Genomic DNA, 24,964 nt, shown 5'->3' with positions numbered 1-24,964 from the left:
GACATTCCACTATCTAGCCCTCAAAGATAAAGTAACACACAAGAATACCTGATGGCATACAATAGGTTGTATTCTTGGAAACGTTTTCAAATTCACTATTCAATAAGTGTTCAAAGTGATTTCAAAGTGTTAATGAAACCGAAAGCTGGCTGTCAAGCAAGTTGTTGATGAGTAAATGAGCAACAGCCATGTTGGCAAAATAAGAGGAGTGATGGATAATTACCTTGGCTGTGCTGGGTGGGCCTCTAGGCCTGACACAACTGCTGTGCAAAGGCAACGTGAATCACACAGTGACAGCAAGCAGTAAACATGCTGCATTTGAAAGATTATTTTACACTTTATGTATGTCAGCATCTTATTTTTAACATTTCCTGTCCACCATTTTTTGTTTATTGGCTTGTAATTTTCTTAAGCTCGCTTCAAATCACAAAACAGCTTTTAGGACCTTGTGCTTAATTCTACAAACTAAAATCAGTCCAGACTAAGCAGAAAAATTTGTATCTACATATATTCTACAATATTTCTACTTTTTTAATTTGGGAACATGATTATTGATATATCTTCATTTTGTAAGCACAAATTATTTAACTTTACAAATGACACTAAATCCATTCATTTGTCTTTTGCAGGCAGCTTTTCCAAGAGTGGATCATGACAGCAACAGGCACAAAGTTGGAACCTAGATAATATATCAATGTGTTGCAAAGCACATACTTTCTCACTGGACAAACTGTGAGCCCCCAGAGTGTCTAACAACACATCAAAGGCCTGGAAGGAAGACATAGGCACCAAAAAACTGGTAACCCATAAAATTAAAATAAATCATGCAGGAACTAAATGGCGAATACAATATGTACAATAAAGATACAACAGGGATCAAAATACTCTAAATTATGATGCTGTGAGTATTATGTCTCCTTCATCTTTGACAAAACACACACAATCCCACAACAACAATAATGACCCTGTAAACAATTGCCGTGACAGAACAGATATTTTTGGCATATTGATGACATTCTCCAATTGAAATAATTGGAATGGTTACTAGTTAGGAATTAAGTCTACTTCTGACACATGATACAAAAGAAAGTACAACAATGCAGTGCTTGTTAAATGTTTCGCTTGCAGATCACCAGCAAGCTGCAAAATGTAAATTAATATAAACATTCCCTTTCTTTATGGGAGTCCTGATGATCAAAAACAATGTTAAGAAAAATTAATTATTTTTTTATTGTGGCAAGTCTTCCAAACCATCCATCTAATCTCTGGACTCACTTTCTTAAACACTAAAGTTATGGAGTAAAGGAGGCAGAGCCTGTTGTAGCAGCATTAGCTACAAATCAGGAACCAATAAAGGGCAGGACACCAGTCTACTACTGGGCAAATGAACCTGACCTGTATGTATCTGAAATCAAAACTGGAACACCAGAGGAAAAAAATATGAAAACATGCAAATTACACAAAGATAATGACAAAGCCAAGATTCAAATCCAGTCTGTGTGAGCTGTAAGGAAGCGACACTGCTGTTAAAATTAGTTCATATGTAAATGAAAACTATAAGGAATTCATTCAAATTTCCTTGAAGCTACTGAATACCCTATTGCAGAATACAAAGTTTCCTGAGTGACCCTGAGAATCATTTTATTTAGTGTACACTGCTATTAATGTTAAGATGTGTGACACTGTGGATGTTTTGCATGCTTTACTTTAATTTCATGTTATTAAGCAACACCGATACAAAATAAGTTGTGTAAAGAGATTAGAGTTCATGAATGTATTAATAGTTACCTGCTTCAATATGAATCAGTTTGGAGTAATGTACTGATTTTCCTGCAACAATTACTTAATCCTTTTTATTAAATATTAGTAACACTGCATAAAAGAATAACACATTTTTTGTATTTGCCTACCACAAAAGAAATCTGAAAAATATCTTATTCTACAAGATTAAAATAAGTAAAATAAAATTAACAAAAACAGAACATAATATGGTTATTAGAATGAAATGTGTCAGAAGGGTGAATTTCATATTACTTTTGGTAAAAGAGTTACCTTTGTTATTATTTGACTAACACTTATCCAAGGTGACTTTTGAGATAAAACTGGCTACATTTCTTTTATTCTTCCACTTGATGTTCATGGCCACACAGTGTTAGAAACAGGATTTGAAACCACAACACCTTAGAGTCTGTGGTCCGGCGCTTTAACCACAATGCCACACTGCCTGCCTGACAAAGCCTCTGACAAAATATCACAAAGCATTTAACAGCAATTTTTTTTTTAACCAGTGATGCTATGGTCACTGGGTTTGACTTGTCCCAGTCATTGTTTTCTGTGGAGTTTGCCTTTTCTTGTGCCCGTGTGTTTTTTCTATTTCCTCAGATATATGCTGGTCATGTGACAGAATGGCATCTCTTTTTGGTTATTTCATGCTTTGTGTCCAATGCTGCCAGGACTAAGCAGATTGGTAAAATTGATTAAATAATGTAAGAAAACATCACAAATATTTTGTCAACATTTCTGCATGAAAATTTAAAGGCTTCAAAATTTTAAAATGAACTTAAAAATGCATTTGCTTTGTTAATGAAAACACTTTATGGCCTAAGGGCGATTCACTGTTGTTCAGATGTGCAATAAATGTAGACAAGTGGTTTCTATGTAAATATCACCATCTCTGCCACAACAGTTATTAGTTACTCAAGGAAATAACTGTAATATTAATGTTCCTGAGGGTGTTCAACAAATTCATGAGATAATAGTGTTTGCATTGATCGTTCACACTGCATTAAGCAAGTCTTAGAATTTTATGTATGTTTGTTTGGGTTTGCCTGATAAGGTAGAAGACTATTGATGCCAAAATGAAATTCAATCCTACATGTTATCTCCGTACATTGTAATCCATGGTGCATTTAATATTGGCACGTTTTCATCTTGTTATAATGAAAAAACCTATTAACCATATGATCGATTACTTTTCACTATGGCACACAATTCTCTTGTCAATTTAAAATGCAATACAAAGCATTTTAATGTACTTCCACAGATTGCATTTCATAATTAAAAGCAAAGCAAACGTATTGCATTTTGCTTACCGTCTTCTCTGAGTGTACTGCATATCGATTAAAGACCACATATTAATTAATGCCAAAACTAATCAAATAGCCAGTCAGTGTCAAAATGTGGGGCAACAGTCAACAGTTTGGGTAAGTGGTGTTCACCTTCTAAACATTTCTATGTTCTGGCGCAAAGTGGAATGATTAAACAAAACTGTGAGAAGTATGTTTTAGGTCTTGCTGAAAAAGTTTACTTTTAAGTTGCTTAACTAATGTGTTATGATTGTCTTGTATCATAATACTTATATATTATTATCAGTCCTGACTGATATGTCAAGAAGTACGGCCTCTTACCACACCTATATTCTACCCTTGCAGACCCCTAGGCGATAAAGTGTTTTCACTAATAAAGCAAATACATTTTTATGTTTAAGTTAATAATTTAGGTTTCAAAGCCTTGGAATTTTCATGCAAAGGTTTTGGTAAAATATTTTTTTATCTTTTCTTGCATTATTTTACCAATTATGTTAATTCACTTATTCTTTGTTTTATTCAATTACTCCACATTAACAAAATGTTTCCTTACTGCCAGAGCACAGAAATGTTTAGAAGAACGACGCCTCTTACATCAACATTTGACACCCCTTACCCCAGCTTTTTACACTGATTGACCATTTGATAGTATTCACTTTTGGCATGATTAATGTGTGGTCTGCAATCGATATGTAATAAACTCGGAGAAACCACTAAGCAAAATGCAATCCATGTACTTTGCTATCAGTTATAGCTGTCATTTATGATATGTGATCTATGGACATGAATTAAAATGTAAAACACCTTTTATTGCATTAGTGAAAAGCAGTTAAACATTTGTATGATATGTTTTTAGTTACACCATAAAACTGTGCCAAAATGAACTGCATTGCAATGTAGTTAACACGCTGGATTGCGTTTAATTTTGTCGTGGATAATCTTCCATAGTGATAATGTAATTACCCAATAAAACTTGATATAAAGAAAAAATAATATATTAAACATTATATTTTCTATTTTTATCCTATTACATAACAATATGTTTTCTGTTATTTTGATTCTGTATTCATAAGCTCATATTACCTAAAGCCCTGCCAGTTCCTCTTCCTCAGTGCAGTACAGTATTACAGTAAAAGGGATTCTTCTGGCTGAAGTTGACGAATAATGGCTTTTTAAAACAGCAGTGACTACCAGTGACACTGGATATGAATATTTTATTTAAAGTACGGTTTTGCATTTAAAATCTAGTAGCTGCTCATTACCAAAGTGATTAGAATAAAAGCAACACAGCTCGCATTGTATTTTCAAATATTTAAAATGATGTTCACCATATCAAAAACATGGCCTAAATTTCACCTGACTACCTTTGGGAATTTTCATGTTTCCCTAAAGATGTTCCTAAGGTCTGGCCTAACATAAAACGTGAAAGGGTTTTTTTATGTTTCTGCATAATATTTCATTGGGGATTCCCGTTTCAATGTTGAAAGGTGGCTGCAGAAGTTACTGGTTTAAAAACGGATAATCAATATTGTAAATATTTATCCATCCACCCAACTTGGACAGGGGGCACAAGACTATCGCAGGAAACACTCATACCCACACTCCTCCACACAAGGCCAGTCCTGGGCATGGGCATTTAATTAAAACATACTTGTGCAAATTTGTGTTTTTGTAATTTTACTTTAAATGATATAAAACAGGGCAGCACAGTGGCGCAGTGGTACGCTGCTGCCTCGCAGTTAGGAGGCCTGTGTTCGCTTTCTGGGTCCTCCCTGCGTGGAGTTTGCATGTTCTCCCTGTGTCTGTGTGAGTTTCCTCCTACAGTCCAAAGACATGCAGGTTAGGTGCACTGGCGATTCTAAATTCTCCCTAGTGTGTGCTTGGTGAGTGTGTGTGTGTGCAAGCCCTGCGGTGGGCTGGTACCCGGCCCAGGGTTTGCTTCCTGCCTTGCACCCTGTGTTGGCTGGGATTGGCTCCAGCAGACCCCCGTGACCCTGTAGTTAGGATATAGCGGGCTGGATAATGGATTGATGGATGATATAAAACATAATAATTAACACTGTTTGAATAGCCTGCGGTGGGTTGGCACCCTGCCCAGGATTGGTTCCTGCCTTGTGCCCTGTGTTGGCTGGGATTGGTTCCAGCAGACCCCCGTGACCCTGTATTCGGATTCAGCGGGTTAGAAACTGGCTGGCTGGCTGGCTGTTTGAATAGCGTGAATTACGTAGATTCTATTCCTCACCTACAGATATGAAAAGAAATTCCAATAAGTCAGAGAATCCAAATAAATCATTCAATTATAATAAAAAAACCTTAGTTTTTTAGTTCAAATAAATAACATCTCGCTTCACATTTTCAGTGATCCCTATAAAAATGTCTCATGTAATACAAGCTAACAGTTGAAACTTTAAAAGTTTAATCTATGCCTCCTATGAAAATACTCCAACTAAGGGTTCCTTTATTAAAAAAATATATAATCTAAAACAAAAGATGTTTGCCTGACACTGCCTTATTAGCAATAAGTTGTTATAAGCCTGCAAAAAGTTATGGCATTCTCCAAATTTCTAATTGTCTCCAGTTCAGGGCTGCACCAGACATAAAGGGATTTAAAAAATAACAATAAACGTTATATTCAAAGAAGGTGTAAACTCCCTGGTGCACATGCAAGTAAGAACTTAACTGTACTCTAAATATATAACATTATTACTTACACTACTACAGTACATACAGTACTGCCTAATGCAAATTATTTGGACAACTAAAAATGAAAACCAATGAGGAAGTAATAAGGCGCGTGGGGCATTAAAATGTACAAAGTTTCTGCAGTATACTGTGTGCAGCACTAACATTTTTTAATCATCAAGACAAGAATCTGCCATTTTAATCACGGCTTTCACATTACTGCAGACACATTTAAAAGTAGCACCCATGTAGTCTGTGTTAACACATGGCACACATTTTTAAAGGTTTCATATGCATGTAAGACAGGTCACTGAAGTAAACGTGCTCAGCATTTCTGAAGAAGCACAGAAACTCATCTGGGCCAAGTGAAGGTATTATAATTACTAATTAGCTAATGGACAGATGCTGCTGTTTTGTATTAACATTAATTAGTTTCAGCTATGTTTTTAATGTGTTTTAACAAACATGTATCCTCCTATGTGATTCTTCTATATTTAGTGAGTGGTATAATCTATTTGAGCATTTTATGCTTGCACTTGTTGAAGAAGGGCAGCCCAGTGGCGAGTGGTAGCACTGCTGCCTCGCAGTTAGGAGACCCAGGTTCACTTCCTGGGTCCTCCCTGCGTGGAGTTTGCATGTTCTCCCCGTGTCTGTGTGGGTTTCCTCCCACAGTCCAAAGACATGCAGGTTAGGTGCATTGGCGATCCTAAATTGTCCCTAGTGTGTGCTGGGTGGGAGTGTATGTGTGCCCTGCCCGGGGTTTGTTCCTGCCTTGCGCCCAGTGTTGGCTGGGATTGGCACCAGCAGACTCCCGTGACCCTGTGTTAGGATATAGCGGGTTGGACAATGACTGACTGACTTGTTGAAGAGCGTAAAGTTTGTACTATTGTATGATACCTCCGAGGTGGAAATGATAGATCGTCCATTTAGCTTTCTGAAGAGGCTTACCTGCGTTCTGTTTTGTAAATAGTATTTACCACATCTTTTGAAACCCATTGCATGTGCAACCTACCTGGAAGGGGGTCTCTCGCTGAATTGCTTTCCCCAAGATTTCTCCTATTTTTTTTCCCTGCACTGGTTTTTTCTTACTGTCTTAGAGAGTCAAGGCTGTGCTGTCAAAAAACAGGGCATATTAACGCCCATTGAAGCATTCCTTGTGTGATTTTGGGCTATATAAGAAATACATTGTTGTTGTTGTTTAATAAAGAGGTGATGTAGCAGGAGGGCACTACCCACGTCTCTTATTTTGAGTTATAAGGACTACTTTTTAAAGGGGAAGTTTATTTTTTTGCCATTTAAACTGTTCATAATGGGTTTGCAATGAAAATTTAAACTGCTTTAAAATTGGCTGCTTTGATTTTGAATGTTTTATATTTTTCCTGGCATGGTGCTGCAGTGGTAGTGCTGCTGCCGTGTAGCAAAGGAACCACATATTTCACAGCCCAGGTCACCCCTACGTAAGTTTGCATATTCTCCCTGTGTCTGTGTGGGGTTCTTCCCAAAGTCCAAAGAAATGCGGGTTAGATGGATTGGCAAGATGCCAAACTGTCCCTGGTGTCTTTGTGTGTATCTGTGTGTATTCAGCCTGCAATAGTTCGACCCCCGTGCTTGCCAGGATAGGCTTCTGTGACCCTGTACTGGATTAAGTGCGCTTAGAAGGTGGTATGGTATGCGTCAAAGATGGCAGTTTTCAAATTAGTTGAAAATGTACAAAAAGCCTTGTCAATCACGTATGACGTGATTCAGCTTTGAAAAAAAAAACTAAATGTCAAAAGTAAAAAAAAAAAAATCAATGACCTACTTCTTGGTAGTGTTAGTCTCACAAACTAGTTGTTTCCTTTCATACACATTGTTGGCCTGACAAAGTGTGTCTTTATGATTGGTCTTCTACGTATGAAATAAGTTTGTTAAGAGTTTAACCAGTGAGTTTAATCACTTTAGAGTGTAAATGCAAATTGTTGATTACAAAATGTAAGTACAGTAATATAATAATATATGTCGTTATTATGGAGTACTGAAAACTATTTTTACAACAGGTAATATAGAAAGACAGATGCCAGATATTACATGTAAGCTGTGTTTTGATGCTAAATACTGCATCGGTCTCAGTGTTTAAATCCAGGCAGAGGACTCTCTACCCCACTGTTACATACCCATTTTAGAGCTGATGATTATGATGTTCATATTGAACCGTTTGATCATCATGTCACTGTCTTTCGCAGTATCCTGCTGTGGTGCTAGGTGCCAAGGCTACACTGCTAAGCTACTAATCCAGTCCGGGTAAAGTGACAACAGGGATATTGGGAGGCTTGGGATTACACAATAAAAGAATCTGATCTGCTTCTTATTGGGTTTTTCAGTACCACAGAATGCATTGTGCTGCTGACCTGGATCAGTGGTTTTGAACCTTTATTCCTCCAAGAATATGGCTGTGGTATCTACCCTTTTGTACCTTTGCTGAAGTCTTACCTTTTTGAACATACAATTATTAACAAAAGTATATTTTCTGCTAGTGCTATTGCACTGCCTGTGTTTTTTTTAAAGTGTAGTACAAAATTAATAGGCCATTTAAAATTTTAATACATAAAAGTCACATATTACTTGTGCCTTTCTTAATCATTTGATTAACATAAAATAACTAGCCATTTTTGTAAAAAATAATAATTAGTAATTAGCAAAACACAGAATTCGTCACTGCAGATATTTTCAACAACATAATCTGCTCACTATGTTAAATTAAGCATACAATGATCAAGCATTTATGAAAATAAAAAACAATCAAAAGTAATTATTAGGCATGATTAGTTGTTGCAGACATTTTTTCATAACTTAATTATATAAGCTACTCTATTATCCTTTCGATTCAGCACTGGAGCCTTTCCACCTCTGATAGCCACATTTAACACGAGTAGAAATGCAAATGTGTTTTCTCTTTACACGCAGCAATTAAGTCAGCAGGAAAGAAAAAAACATCAAGGCCAGCAGTGGCAGCAGTCAGGTAAACCACGGAAGATGGCCAGGCCTGACCCTTCTGCAGCCTCAAAAAGTGAGCAGTGCACTATGCAGTACGCATAAGCACGAGCAATCACTAAAACTCTAACTGCTGTGCATATATGGGAGGTCCAGCCAGTCTCTATCTGGAAGTGATGTGGACACTGGAGACACATTTCAAAGCCCAGTGTTAATGTAATCCTCCTTAATTATTTGCATATATGAATACAATCTATAGATGAAAAGCACTTTAAAGTGAGTCTTTGAGAAGACTAACCTTAAAGTCATTGTCGGCTGTATGTAACATGTTTTGAATACTGATGAGGCAGGCTACTTTAAAATATCTCAGGGCTGGATTAAGTTTGATCACCCTACTGTAGCTTGAATAGTGATTTAAGTATTTTGCTGCTATTTTGTAATTATTTTCAGGCATCTTGTGGCTGCCCTGGAAGTTTACTGAGCCTCCCAGTAGGTCATGGCTTTTGTTTGTTATAACTAAATGTGGACCCACAGAGGTTTACTTTGCTTTCTTCTCCTTCTGTCATCAACTGCTCAAATCTCATTTATAATGTAAATTGACTTTACGGTATCACATTGGTTTATGTTAATCATAGATATTAATTTAAAAACAATATTCATTTGTGAGTTAATGTTTTTGAATGATGTATAGTTTAATAATTTACTATAATTACATTATAATTGCAAACGTGTGAGTGAGAAGCAATAAAATAATCATTGAATACATTTTTAAGGTGTATCTTGATCTGATTAAAGTAAATCTTTTAATACAAGCAACTGAAATAAAAACAGTTTGAAGTTCATCCAAGCCGGCCCTGGTGATAATGCCATATGTCAAAAAGGGGGAACCTTCCTTCAAAATGTGCCACTCCCTGCCTAATGTTTAGAGTTTAATCTACCTATTACACAACTACAGCCCTTAACGCAGTACTCTTACAGTACAGTGAAAATGTATGCCTCTGTATACTGTACATTACACATTATTTTAGTAATGCAAATTTTTATTATATTAGTTATCTGTGTCATATATAACTGTTCTACCGTTGAAAGTTAAGATTTTTAGTGCTCCCCAATAGGCCTGGGTAAAAATATCAATTTTCCAATTCATCATTATTTTTCATTTAAACAATTTGATATCGATTCTTAAAGTCTCATGATCAATCTTGTGAATCTTTGTCCTGTTCAATTACTGTATGTTGACTTTTGCTGATCTTCATTTTTGGTGTCCGATCCAATTGATGTCACTAATGAACCTGTTAAGGCTTTCTATGGAAAAAGCACTTTACTGCCTCGCATAACATGAGAGTAGGTCGGGCTGCTGGTAGGACTAAATAAAATGGTATGTCCTCCTCAACTGAAATCAGCACCTTTGACACTTAAATCAGATATGTGGATTTCCTGCGGGTTTAAAAGGTGCATTAATAAAGAACAACTGGAATAATGCAAAGCTATATGTAAGCTCTCCAGCTCAGAAGTTAAGTACTAATGTAAGAAATCATTTATGCCGACGTCCTACATTCATGTGTTATGAATCTCCATGTGGACACCCTTCAACTAAACTGTTAGCCAAATTTATTCCCTATTGGACATTTCATATAAACATAATTTCAGTTAACATCCAATCGAGCCTAAACAATCTACACTGGAGACGGCAGGTAGCTCCATCTTCCGTTTAATTCTCCTTATGCCCAATCTACAGCAGTTTTTATCAATAAAGAAGATATGAGACTCTACACCATTGTTGAAAACGAGTGCTTTTGACAAATGATACAGCTTTTCGAACTGCAGTATGCTACACCAAACAGAAAGCAAATGAGTGAAGTTAATGTACCTAGGGTTTATGAATATCTTAAGCAAAGCATCGCCATGTCTGTCAGGTCAGTGGAGAGAGTGGCCATAACTCTAGTGCTAAAAGTTTGCAATGCACCTGACCCGGCCAAGCAGACGGACAATTGTTGAAAGATTCAGAATAGTGTGTGATACTAAAGTGAGTGTGTGCGTAAAACAGCCAGCGTTGTCAAGTATCTCCATAAGCTGTACCGCACAGATCATATTAGTGGAGTTGTCAGTCATGATGGCCAGTTGTTTTTCTTTTATGTTCCATTCATCCAACGCTGCTGTCAAAAAGCATCATCACTAGATCCTCATTTTAAAACACTTCCTTTTTGTATAGTAGGAACTGTGAGGACACATTTTCGAGACTGATAAATGTGACCGCTACACTTGAGCAGCTGAAGATGCAACTTGTAGAATTATAAAAAGACATGAATCTTTCCACTATATCTTTAATTTCAACTAATTCAAGATTATATGAAATGTCCAAAAGGGAATAAATTTGGTTAACAGTTTAGTTGAAGGGTTTCCACATGGAGATTCATAACACATGAATAGGTTATTGAATGATATGTATTATTTAAGAAGCAATATTTGATTCTTTTATAATAATAGTATTTGCAAGATAATACAGATGTTTTATAAAGTAGATGTCATTGCATTGTATTAAAACAAGGAGCCATGATATGTGTGGCAATACATATGTTAGTTAAATTATGGTGAATTCTGAATGAGTGCAGTATCCTGAAAAAACTTTTTTTTTCTTTTTTTTTTTTAAAAGGGTAATGATATTTTGTTCCATCTCTTTCAAATACTGGTGTTACCTGTTTATTACTAATCAAGCACTTCTTCTTAAATGCCATTCCATGCTTATGCATATGTTATGAAGTCACTAGGTAGACAACCTTCAAATAAAGTATTACTGAAATTTGTCACATTATTATTAATGTTCTCTATGCATGGTAAAGTAATCTCTAAAAAAGCCACAACTTCAAATATATCAATGAACACTAGTCAGTCAAGATAAAATCGATAGCAAATCAAATCAGGACATTGTGAATTAAAATTGAATCTGGACATCAGTGCCAATGCCCAGCCCTAATCTCCAAGGACATTTTTCTGTAAATTCGAATGCTATCACTTTAACTAAAATTCAAAATTCAAACACGACTCTTCCTTTCTTGTCTAGTCTGTCCAATTAAATATTTCCCATCAGCAATGTAGCACAAAGATTTTCATTAACTCTGCATTATTTCTTGCTCTCACTTCCCCTTAGACAACTATTTTTAAAAAGTTACTAAATAAAATCAAGCTGTCATTTCTAGATGGACAAATAGCAACTTCGCTACATTCAATCTTTTATCTTGTCTTCATTTTTTGCAAAACCTCTAAACGTAGTTTCTCAGTACACAGATTTATAGTAAGAACTACTTCTGACCTTGTTGCTTCTGTGTACTCAATTTTCCTGTTGTGTGAGGCTTCAGGGAACTGTACCAGCATGAAGAGACAAAGATCACTGGCAAAGCTTTTACATGTGGATGGTGTGCACCAGAGAGCTTGACAAAAGTAAGTCATTGCTGTCGGACATAAGGTCAACAGAACTACCTGGCCAAAACTGATAAAAAAAAAAAGCAGCAAATGAGGCAGTATCCAGAACAATGACAACAAAAGACCAAGGCAAAGATCACTTTTCAAAAACCAAATGTTTGAAAACGTAACAGGAACCTAAAGCTAGAATAGAAAGTACTCTCTAAAAAGTTAACTTAGAGAAGATAAATGTTTGAAGAGATGCTAAAATACACTGGTGCACAGGCAGGCCTCAGTTGGCTCAATGAGATAAAATAGTGGTGTGGCCACGAGTCATGGAAGACATACAGCACAAAACATTTAAATGTAGAAAAGAAAAAAAATAGATAGTGGAAAGATTCAGCAAATATTGTGCAATACTTATGACATTAAAATGCCAATATATTAGCAGTATTGGACATTTGGAACATGAAAATACTCTTAATGGCAAGTAAAGAAGGACTAAGGCACAGTAACACCACCAGCTCCTCCTTAACTATGGCATCACTCCTTTTAAATGTACAAGACAACCCGGATGTTACTGATCTTGTGCTTTTAAATTTACTCAAATCTGCAAATGAAATAGTAAAATTTGCAGTGACTGCAATGTTTATAGTTGAAAAGTCATTTTTGCTTGTCTGACTATACAGGAATCTTCTTTCCCCTCTAATCACATGTGTTTATTGTTTATAAACATTACTGTTACAACTTAGTTGGATGGATTTTTGAAAAATGAAAAACAGCAACATTTTTTAAATAGTCTCTGTCAGGAACCATTGTCTATTGAGCAGATAATCACCCTACTTGAGCATGCAATAGTTTTTCAGTTTTTCTTAGCTGAAGCTCTCCCCATGACTGTTGGGATCACTACGCTGGTGGTGACAGCATGACATAATGGGAACATGGCCACGTGAAGTAGTGGGTGTGGTCACATGATTTGGCATGTGATGTCACAGTAGCTGTTTTCCCTGCATAAAGGAGGCTTGGTAGGGTCATCAGGTCTTCCAGATTTGTTTGGATTACAAGACTCTGGCTTTTCACCTTGCTCCTTTTCGTATTTGCTGTTTTGACAGCAATCACTCCTTTATTTTATACTTGTATATATTTTGCTTTGGTTCTGCTCCTTTTTATTTTTGTTGAAGCCAGATTTGCTTTTTTGTTTAATAATCTGGTACTAGTTTATGTTAGAAAGGTACTCATGCAATCAGTTAGGGACACATAGGAGAATCAATTTCTTTGCATTCTGCCACAGTTTCTCTTTTACCTCCTTTTGCAGGCTAATGTCACAGTCTGTTTGATTTTCTATGTTTCCTTTATTTTGGTCTCCCTGTTATGGCTTAATGTTAGGGAACCTACAGGTATATTTTGTATTACTATAAAATATATTTTTATTTATATGTGATAGCCACTACCTCTAAGGAAAGTGACCAGAGAGCAGAGAAAGAAACCAACAGACAAAGAAAGAGTGCAGGCAGTGGATGAAACCAGGAGACAAAACCTGAAGCCTGAAGTGACAACTATGTTGCTGTTCTACAAGTGACACAAGCCAGCCTTAAAATAATAAGGCCCGTAGGCTCATTTATAAAGCCCGTAGGGTTGGCCAAAATAGTTTGGCTTCAGAAACAGCGGTGGATCCACTGAACAGGATCATCTCCAGACAGAGGAGCAGCTTCAGCGACAGACTGCCGTCCCTGTCCTGCTCTACTGACAGACTGAGGAGATCGTTCCTGCCCCACACTATGCAACTCTTCAGTTCCACCCGTTTAAACGTTAACATTATACAAAGTTATTGTCTGTTATACCTGCATTTTTATCACTCTTTAATTTATAATTTATTGTTTTTTATCAGTATGCTGCTGCTGGAGTATGTGAATTTCCCCTTGGGATTAGTAAATCTATCTATCTATCTATCTATCTATCTATCTATCTATCTGATTGCAAAAGGACACATTCACAAATATTGTACAGTTGCTGCCACATAAAGTGGAGATGATTATTAGCACACTGATGTCACTCATTCAGTGCCAAAAAAATTGTACTGTTTGAAATACTGTTCAATGCACTGTTTGTTGGTCTATGGTGTCCTACTGGAGTGATCAATGAACACAGCTTAAACAGAACACAGTGCATCAGTGCCTGGCTAGCCTTGAACTTCCTAAGTGCTCTTCACCACATTTTTTCATCCACAAGTCAAACACTGCTAAAAGGACATCAACACATGGTATGCATAAAACTAACCTGTGAATTGCTAAATAAAGTCCACATATGGACGCTTAAAATTATCTGAATGACCAAAGCATCCAAAGCTTTTTGTAATTAATTTAATTTTCGCAAGTAACAAATTACACCATATAAATGTATTGTGTCTGTTGTCCACCTCTACTTGCATAATCATGGCACTTACTTGTACTCTTTAACTAGCTCAACTGTGTTTGTACCTTTTCATTTTCAGAACAATCTTCCTATTATAACTTAATGTCATATTTTATTAAAATAATCATAACCTAAATAGAATTTTTGATTGTTTAAAATCCATATTAACAGTTTGTGTTATTAAGTAGTGCTTTACAGCTATTACACAACAGGAAAGTCTCATTACTGAAACCACTTAAATTTTTTGTTACTCATTTAGGCACTAAGAGGCTGGATATTGGACAAATACAAGTAAAGCTTCAAAATCAAACTTTCAGGAACATACAAATGTGCATTAAAGATAATATAGGCAAGAGACCAAAAAATGGAAGGCATGAGAAATATGAACACCTTTTTCGGAAGCTGAAACGTTTGGTCTACAAGCCATGCCCACATCACAGAGCATACTCAATGACACACTCCCAACACCCACTCTTAGAGCTACTAATTGACCTAACGTCCGATGTTTAGGACGTGGGAGAAATCCCAGAGAGCACCTGAACAGATGTGGGGGGCAGCCTTTCAAACTCCAAAAGACAGTGATCAAGATCGTGACTAAGTGTTAGCTCTTAGAATTGGAGCTGGAGTGCCTTATTGCTTATCATGATCCTGATGTGCCATCTAGGTTAAACAGTAAACAATGTATTTTAGGTGTGTGGGGAGCTATGGCACTGAAAGAATTCATTGCTAAGCAACAGAGAGAGGGTGGCAGCAAGGGAAAACTAACTCTAGTAATGTTTGGCTCTGTGAAAGCAAGTAATACAAAGAGAGTGTGCATTTTGAGAGGTTCAACACACAAATCATTATATGATGCTATTGTGTATTTTAATGTTCAACTATAAGCTGATATTTTGTGGCACACAACTGTTTTAAGTGAAAATACTTTATTATCAAGATGAGATAATCAGGTTCTCAATTTTTCTTTCATTAATGAGTAACCATGCATAGTATCAGATGCTACATATACCTGCAGTGCAGCTAATTCCCTTCAGCCAGCCTTCTACTTGTTTGCATGACTGTCAACCACTATTATAGCACAAACTCTATTAACTTTCTCCCTAGACCTATTTTGGAAAATTTAAATGACAATATTCACATCTTAACTTAAGACATACCTTTTTTTATGGCAAAGCCCAATTATTCATCCTATGGTCCATTCCCAGCACTTTATGTTTTACATTTCAGTCTAAAGCTCTCTTTGCTGTGACTACCCAACTGCTCCTTGTAGCTCTGTATATGGTGTGGCGGACGGCTGGAGCCCTTACTCATCCGGGATGCCCAGAGTATGGAAGGACCGGGGAAAGAGCATTTTCATGACAGTTTCTCTCCCAGGCTGACAGAGAGCAGTCCCCTTGATTTCCAGCATAGGAGTTCAACCCTACTGGGACCCAGAGCCACTGCCAGGGGGCACATAGACTTTTACAGTGCCCTATATGGAAGCACTTCCACCACAGGTGCAGGCCTGGAGTCCTTCCAGGTGCCCAATAATAAGGGGCCAGTAACCACCACTCGAAGGCCAGACTTGAGAGAAAGGGGACAAAGCCTGAGGAGGAGTGGAGGCAGATGGACTGGCGGCAGAGAAGGGACTGGATTATGTTGTATGTTGGTGATTTGGACACTGTAAATAAACTGTGTGCTGGGTGCAAAACCTGTCTCCTGCCTGTCTGTGTTGGGGTTGGCTTCACAACTGCTACAAATAAAGGTGCTATAATAAGTACAAGTTGAACATCATTCCTCATTCTACAGCACTCAGTTCCAAATAATTCATCAATGGGCCCACTTCCAAGTCACATAAATTCATTACATGCAGAACATACTAATAGTATTAAGTCAGTGGTGTCACTGCGAATATCCAGAACAAGACAGAATTATCACTGATGATCTAGAAACAGACATATAACCCAAAGCCAGTTAATCAGGCAGATGTTTTCTGACACTTTACCAGGTGCTAGATTGTGAGCATATACTAAATCTATTCAAAACAAATGAGCAATCTGAACTTAAGAACTATTAAGAATGAACCCTCCAAGGTATTCATTGAATAACCACTCCAAAGTCTGCAGGCTTCTGAAGCTTAAAAATACATTTATTTTAATCATTTGTTATGTGTTTCTTTGTTATAAAAAGATCATTTATTTGCACTAATGATTAAAATTTGTGTATTATACTTCCAGGTCATGTAACAGACATGCTTCACATATCTCAACTTTAAGGAACTCACCAACAATCTTCTGCAAAATACTCCTCAATGCCATGCACATGCCTAAAATATTAATAAAGGGGTGGGTATTATTAAATATTCATAACTTCACTATTTCATCTTCTTCTAAGAAGGAAAAGTGGTAAGAGGAAAGTATGATATGGTTTCATCTTATTGGTCTCAGCCAACTAAAAAGAGACACGTCACCAGCATATAAATAATTAAGGCTGATGCAAAGAAATAAGGCTGTCAGTACAGACAGGAGAGCGTACACCAATGGAAGTGGTTTAAGAGTTAACAGTAAATTTTACATAAATCTTAGAACATTCTTCTTCTTTCAGCTGCTCCAGTTAGGGTCGCCACAGCGGATCATCTTCTTCCATATCTTTCTGTCCTCTGCATCTTGTTCTGTTACACCCATCACCTGCATGTCCTTTCTCACCACATCCATAAACCTTTTCTTAGGCCTTCCTCTTTTTCTCTTCTCTGGCAGCTCTATCCTTAGCATCCTTCTCCCAATATACTCGGCATCTTTCCTCTGCACATGTCCAAACCAACACAATCTCGCCTCTCTGACTTTGTCTCCCAACCATCCAACTTGAGCTGACCCTCTAATGTCCTCATTTCTAATCCTATCCATCCTCGTCACACCCAATGCAAATTTTAGCATCTTTGACTCTGCTACCTCCAGCTCTGTCTCCTGCTTTCTGGTCAGTGGCACCATCTCCAACCCATATAACATAGCTGGTCTCACTAAAAGGAGTATAATGGTACTGTTGACCACTACTTTAAAGACTGCTGGGTTTTATTCTGCACAATATGGCCAAAGTTTTGTGGACACTTGGCTATTACAACTACTTATATGAGCTTGTTAGACATCACATTCCAAACCTACATGCATTAATATGGAGTCGTTACAATTCCACTGTCCAATGAAGGCATTCGTTACTGTTCAAGATGACACCTGGCATTGTGCAGAGGGATGTTACACTTATGTTACACTTCCATGTTCATTCATGGAAACCTATTTCATGAAGCTGCTGATGAACAGTTTGATTTCAGTGGTAGTGTGGAACTCTGTTGTGAGTGATGCCACAGAGGATAGAAATTTTCATGTGCTATTGAACCTGCTCTGCTGTTGTTGCTCCCACTTCACAATAATAGAACCTGAACTAAATAACTTGGGCGAATGTCCTCAAATTTTTGGCATGATACAAGTAGTGTGTATAGAGTTGGTTTAGTTTTCTGGGTACACAGTAGAGTTGGATCAGTACTAAAATTATGACTTTAGTATCAATACCAGACCTCTGTACAGATACCAAAACGGTTCAGAAGCAAACAGCAGATAATTCAACCCACTGTTAATGAGGACCATAGGTTCATAAGAGAGGTTAGGTGCACGCACTGATACAGCACATTGCCGCACCCACAACATGACAAACCAACTCAGCATCCCCAGATTAGGACCCAAGTGCAGCCATGCAATGGGTGACACCTCAGCACCATACCAGCTCAGACGGAATGGAACAGTGTGAGGTTTTTTTATGATGGCTGGAGTGCCAATTCTGCCACCAACCCCCAGGTTTTTCCCTGCAGGTTGGAGGGCATACGCAATTGCAGGTTAAGGGCCTTGCTCAGGGGACTCTGTCACATCGGGCGTCTATGGGATTTAAACTGGCAACCTTCCGATTACCAGTGCAGATCCCTACCTCAGAGCCACCAATCTGCCCTATAGGTTCAAAAGGAAGACAAGAAAATTTTAACTTGCATTAATACCACAATCACATTATACCTCATTGGCTTTCTGAATGCCCTCCAAGACTTTTTTTTTACCAATTTTACAAAGCTATAAATACAATGTCAGGGCATCACTTCTATTCTGTATAAATCTAGTAGTCCCTTGATTCTTCTTGTCATCTCCCACAAAACACTTAACTTTTGTGTCCCCATCCAGTGCAGCTGTCTCCTGTTCCTGTATGTCGGCTTCATCTATAATTCTTAAGTCACGTCTGAAAATTGTTTTTTTCTCTTATATATTTTTATCTTCTGGGTGGCAGAGTGGGTACAGCTTCTGCCTCACAGTGCCAGGGACATACTTTCAGTTCCCATTCTGCTAATTGTTTATTTGGAGATTAAATCCACTTCCCATGTTTGTATGGAGTTTTCCTACACATCCCACACAAAGCACACTGGTAAGTCTGGCTGGGATCAGTAAATGAGACACTTTTTGTGAGGCTTCCATGATGGTCTGACATCTCATTCAAGGTTTTTTTTGCCTTGAACTAGACAGTGCTGGGGCATCATTAGCCTAGATGTAACCCTGCAAAGGACAGATGGATGTTTCTGTTTTTTCCATCACTCATTTGCTTACTCGAAAATATGAGATTTGTCTTCTAAAATATGATACACATCATACAACAACAAATTAGAAATAAATAATACAGAAACTCACATTAAAAAAAAAACTCAAAAACATTATCTAAAGAAAGACACAGCATTGTCTGCCTTGCTTACTATCCCCAGTAGTTTTTGTGTGTAAAGCAGGAACAAACTGGAATGTGGTACCAATCCATCGTAGGGCAGACCAATTCGAAGTTGCCAGTCCACATAACGTACAAATCTTTGGGATGTGGGATGAAAAAAGAAAAACACAGGGAAAACGTACAGAATCGTCACATGTCAGCTATCAGGTGCAGGATCCAAACCAAGGCCTTGAAGCAGTTCCTACCAGAAGATCAATGTGAATCCAATTAAATAATTTAGAATTCAAATCTAAACTAATATTCTGTGTAAACTCTACCTTTTCCTCAAGTTTTTTTTTTCCGTAAGGTTTTGGGTTCTGAAAGCATCACTGAAAAAGTGGTATAGAAAGAGGGGCAAAGGGTATCTTGAGTAAGATCTTGTTTATCATGGCTTTGGAAAGTGGCAACATATTGTATTGCATTTTGATGGGATATACAAGTAAGAATTTCACTGTACTCCATACACATGGCAATACTCCTACAATACTCATTTTCAGAAATTAATGTTTAAAAAACACTTCTTTGATAACTACTGCTTTTAGGGTCCAAATCGTCACCTTCACTTACAAGCCACAGTCATATGGAGTCTTCTAACTCCTAAAATGATGTGGCACTTGGTAGCTAAGGCCACTAACCTCCATGATTTATTGAAGATCAGTGTTGCATGTAATGGATGTCTGTCATCAGTTAAGATACTGTATGTCCTAAATTCTTCAGCAATGAGACTTACACACTAATCTGTTCATAAACATCACCTGCAATAATGCTGCTGGAAATCCTTTACAATTTATTTATTTTAGCCATTTTACCAGATCATAGAGACAAAGGTATTGCAGTGTAAGTAAGGCATGATGCCCATTGTGCTTAGTTAGCAATTTTGAGTGTATTGTGTGACATTTTGTACAGCAGAGGGGAGGAAGAAGAGGAAGGAGATCAAGAGAAGAGTAGGAGTAAGATGAGTAATACAATTAGAAATGTTTGATTGAGATTGTACAGCAGCCATCCCACCTGCCCATCATAACAGCTAATCCACCTGAACCTAAGCATATTTTCTGCCCTGCCAATGCTTAGGTGGGAGACCATCTAGGACAAGCTTGGTGTTGCTTCTGGAAGAGACTGTGGAAAGGCGATCAGGGGGCGCTTACCCTGTGCTCTGTGTGTGGCCCTCAATGCCCCAAGGCAGCGATGGGGACACTGCGATGAAAAAGAACTGGTGCTGTCCTTCAGTTGAAGTGCTGACTCTCTGTAGTCATTAAAGGTCGCTGGACATCGTATGAAAAGAGTAGGGTGTTTGCAAAGTCCTGGCTACACTGCTCACCACTGTTTGGTTATTCTGGCGCCCAAATCATCCCCAGTCTCTTATTGGCTAACTGTCTTTCTCAGCCCTTCACCACTAATATATGGCATGTGTACTGGCTGCTGTGGATTCGTCCTGGTGGATGCTACACATTGGTGGTGCTTAAAGTTGTACCCCACCGTCTATGTAAAGCACTTTTGAGTAGGAAAGGAAAACGCTATGTAAATGTAAGTATTTTTTTCCTATGTAAATGTATGTATTTAATTAACTGTATGGACATGCAGTGAGGAGAAAAACTGGGGTGCCGATTGAGGCAGTATGGAGATGACAGATGGGGCAACAGAGGCTCAAGTCGAGATGTGGACAATAGGCAAAGGAGGAGAAAAGACAACGGCAAAAAAAGGATTGAATGCAAAGCACTGCTCCACAGACGTTATTGCATTCTGCCACGATCGTTCCGTGTACTTGAGTTGCATCCCGGAGCCATTAAACAAGCACGTTACCTGCTGAGTGCACAGCCATGCACGGGCGTCCCGACTTGTTCCTGCCTAGCGTCCGACTGACGGGTGCTCGCGATCTCGCGGGTTCACCTAATGGATGGAAGGGCCTAACAGAATGAAATCCACAAACGGATAAAAACGCAAAGCCTGGAATAAGCTTCGCTGATTCGTTTCCCTTCCCCGCTGTCGATAGAAAAAAAAACTTGAATCTGAACACAGAAAATGCGAGATGCTTGCCTGTAAACGCTCAAAAAGTTTAGTCGCCGTCACTCTGGTCCTCGCTTTGGCGGTACTGTCACACGGCGTCCGTAAGGCAAACGCGTTTTAAAAAGTTCGCTTCGTTGTTTTTTTTTTTTTTTTTGTTTTTTTTATGGGAGTGGTCCCATCACCGAAGCTTCTCGTTTCAAATCGAGAGATGACGTTCGGCTGTCAGGCGCCAGTCGCCACCCAGAACAGCAGGCTCGGGCTTTCCGCTGATGCGTTCCACCCGAACTCGCTGTCCTGTCAAAACTCCGAGGCGGCTTCTTGGGTAACCGTTATGTCTATTAAAAAAAGTCCAGACGCACGCGCGCGCGCTCGCTACTCGCTCGCTCACCGGGGTCCACCCGCCCTTCCCTCCGCTGGAGAGGAGCAGCAAAGCCAACGGCGCCGCTAACCGCGCGTTCTACTCACCAAGCATATCTCGCGGGCGCGAACCTCTTCTGTCTTTCTTTTCTTTTTCTTTTTCTCTTGTCTTCCACCCCCTAAAGGGCCGCCGGTCTCCGTCCGCTTGACGCCTCGCTTCTGAGCTGCGATGCAAAGTGAAGCGAAGGAAGTGAACGCAACTGTTTAGAGGAAGTCGGCGACAGCCAAGTAAGTAAGTGAACGGCGCGAGGAGGAAGTTTATCATCCAGACGTCCCTAACCCCCCCCACTGCCCCCACCACCCCCTCCCAAAAAAAGTTGACAGTAAAGTGAATTATCTGCTGCCTGCCCGGAGCAGCAGCCGGCGTGACGGACTGTCGGTGTCTCTTGCAGCACGCAAGGGGTGGGTGCGCCCACCTCGGCCATCGAATGCCAGTAATGAAGACCAGCCTGCAGGAAGGGGCTTGACCTCGAGGTCCTCGGGTTAACATTTTACTGAGAGAAAAAATTATGGCAGCAACGTTTTTTTTATATCTGATTGTAATGCTTTAAATAAAATGTATTCCATGTATCATCTTTTCACAGAAAGTAACACGGTGACGCAGTGCTTAGAGCTCTTACCCCACAGCTTCAGTCTGTACATTCTTAAAGTGTCAATCCATGCGCAGGAGCAGCAGTCTAATCAAAGAAAGATGCCCTTTCATCCCTTTAACCTGACACCTCCTCCAAGTCCTCGAGACAGATACCGAATATAATCTCTCCAGCATGACCTGGGTCTGCTCCGAGGTCTCCTCCTGGTTTATACATGCCTGAAACATCTCCACAGACAGGCTTCCAAGAGGCATCACAATGAGATGCTCAAACCACCTCAAATGGCTCCTTTCGATGCTTCTACTTTGAGCTCCTCCCAAATGTTTACACTACTCACCCTTTCTTTATGTAACTCATTACGCCCCTGCTCTGTGCCTTTCTGTTAAGAGTGATGCTAAGGACATCGAGGGGTGCTGTATTGGTAACTCAAAGAGCACACTCTGGAACACCCCCCAAGCCAAACTACATTTACACTATGGACACCAAGTGGTGCTTCTCTGGTAAAACTTAAAGGAGGTGGTGATGCCAAGGCCTCCAAATTCACTTCTGCCGCTTGTATCCACAATCTAGGTGTTTCGGTCACTACCCAAAGTTTATGACCATAGGTGAGGACAGAGATGTAGATCAACTGGTAAATCAAGAGGTTTGCATTTCGGCTTAGCTCCCTCTTTGCCAATGACTGACCGGTACAATGTCCGCATAACTGCTGATGCTGCTCTGATCTGCCCGTCAATTTCCCGCTCCCTTCTTCCCTCACTCATGAACAACACCCCCCGAGATATTACAGCTTCTCAAACTGAAGCAGCACCTCTTCCCCAACCTGGAGAGCGGCACTGAATCCGTTTCCAGCTGAGAACCATGACCTCAGACTAGGGGTCACACAGCCCAAATGAGCTACATGGGGCTGTCCTCCAGGAGAAGACATAAGGGGCTGGTGCTTTGTGGTCCAGGCCACAGTTGAAGACAGGTGTCTTGGTGGACTGATCTCTGGTTGCCAAAACTGACTCTCAAGAGTGTTGGCTTGGATTTTTCTGTGTCTTTACAGTTATATTCCCACAACCCAAAGGGGTCCATGTTAGGCTGACTAGCAATGAATGAGCTATAAGATGAAGTGGCATCCTTTCCAGGATTGCTTCCAGCCTTGCACCAAGTGCTGCAGTGATAGGATGCAGTGCACCACCGTCCTGGCTTAGATGAAGTGGGGTAGAAGTTTAGTGGATGGATGGATCTTTCAGCATTGGGCAGCATTGTGGCATTTATGCTTATACATTGCATTGATAAGGTAGATCCAGCAGACTTCTTTCCACTTATTTGTAAATCACTTACTTGAGGACACCAGCAGAAATTACGGAGAAATGCTTTTAGGATTGAAGCCAAGAAAGAAGCACTTCTTTATTCAAAGAGTTGTGGGAATCTGAAACAAACAACCGAGACATGTAAGTAGGAGCAGAAATCTTGACAACCTTTAAGATGTTTCTGGATGAGATACTGGGAGAGCTTAGCTATTAGCTAAACAAACAAGCTTGATGGCCTGAATTTGTTAAATTTAGATTAGATTATATAGATAACCCTTATTGATCCCAAGGGGAAATGTAGATGCATTCAGCATCACAAACATAAAAAACAAAAATTCTGACTCACAGGCAAATACAATCAATCAACAGATAAATAAATAATAAAAGTTTATTTGTACAGAAAAACGAATTTAAAGAGAACAAGTATTTAATCTGAGGCATCGGCAGGAAGATTTGAATGTCCGCTGGCAGTAAAGACCCCCAGAGGTGCTTCTTAGCACACCGTGGTGGAATGAGCCCGTGGCTAAAAGTGCTCCAAGAGAGGGCCTCCTGTAGGGAATGGAGGAGATTTTTCATGAGGACATCTGATCTTCTATTTTCAACAACCACTTCCAGTGTGTCCAGGGTTAACCTTATGATGGCACAGGTTTTCCTGAGTTTGTTCAGGCATTCTGCATCATTTTTACTCAGGTTGCTTCCCCAGGAGAACACAACATAAAACAATACACTGGCTACTATGGGCTGGTAGAATATTTTCAGCTTTGCTGCATACATCACCACATCAAACGATCTTGCATCGCCTCGGGAAGTACAATCTGCTCTGGCCGTTCTTGTACAATGTTGCTGTGTTGTCAGTCCAGTCCAGTTTGCTGTTTATGTGAGCCCCCAGGTACTTATAGCTCTGCTCCTTTCCACATCCTCCCCCTGAACAGTGACTGGTCTCAGAGGTTCTTTGGTATGCCAGAGGTTCACCACCATCTCTTTTGTCTTCTTGATGCCGAGCTGCAGGTGGTTTTCCCTGCACCACAAGAGAAAGTGTTCCACAAGCCTTCAGTATTCAGACTTGTCTCCATTATTAATGCAGTCATTATACTGGAAGTCTGTTGTCTAGAGGGTGAACAGGAAGCTCCATTATTAATGCAGACTATGATGGAGGAGACATCTGAGAATTTCTATAGATGGCAAGAGCTGCTTGTTTACTGGAAGTCTGTTGTGTACAGGGTGAATAGGAAGGGAAACAGGGCGGTTCCATGAAGTATTACATTACACACCACCGTTTTTGACACATAGTCCCTCAGCCTCACAAACTGCTGTCTGATGGCCAGGTAGTCCATGTTTCTCCAGCCGA

The 24,964-nt window shown here is 39.2% G+C and overlaps 2 protein-coding genes across 6 annotated transcripts in view; one reads left to right on the top strand and one right to left on the bottom strand.

The window, feature by feature from the left end:
• Positions 1-4,044, top strand: part of pgap2 (post-GPI attachment to proteins 2) — a 111,125-nt gene extending 107,081 nt beyond the window's left edge. For all 4 annotated transcript variants that reach the window (XR_005632725.1, XR_005632726.1, XM_039745703.1 and 1 more), the window contains one exon: positions 630-4,044. Coding sequence is in view for 1 of the 4 variants with exons in the window: in XM_039745703.1 (XP_039601637.1) it covers positions 630-655 (26 nt within the window). In the remaining 3 variants the exon portion in view is untranslated. The remainder of the gene's footprint in view (positions 1-629) is intronic.
• LOC120523957 (rho-related GTP-binding protein RhoG-like) overlaps positions 1-21,969 on the bottom strand; it is a 61,499-nt gene extending 39,530 nt beyond the window's left edge. The window contains exon 1 of one of the 2 annotated variants that reach the window (XM_039745708.1): positions 21,780-21,969. The gene's annotated coding sequence lies outside the window, so the exon portion shown is untranslated. Of the gene's footprint in view, positions 1-21,344; positions 21,723-21,779 lie in introns of those variants that run through there. The other variant, XM_039745709.1, reaches the window with a different exon arrangement.
• Positions 21,970-24,964: the final 2,995 nt, after the last annotated feature.

This window comes from Polypterus senegalus, chromosome 2, assembly GCF_016835505.1.
Source record: "Polypterus senegalus isolate Bchr_013 chromosome 2, ASM1683550v1, whole genome shotgun sequence".
NCBI lineage: Eukaryota > Metazoa > Chordata > Cladistia > Polypteriformes > Polypteridae > Polypterus > Polypterus senegalus.
This window is presented reverse-complemented; position numbering and strand designations above follow the sequence as displayed.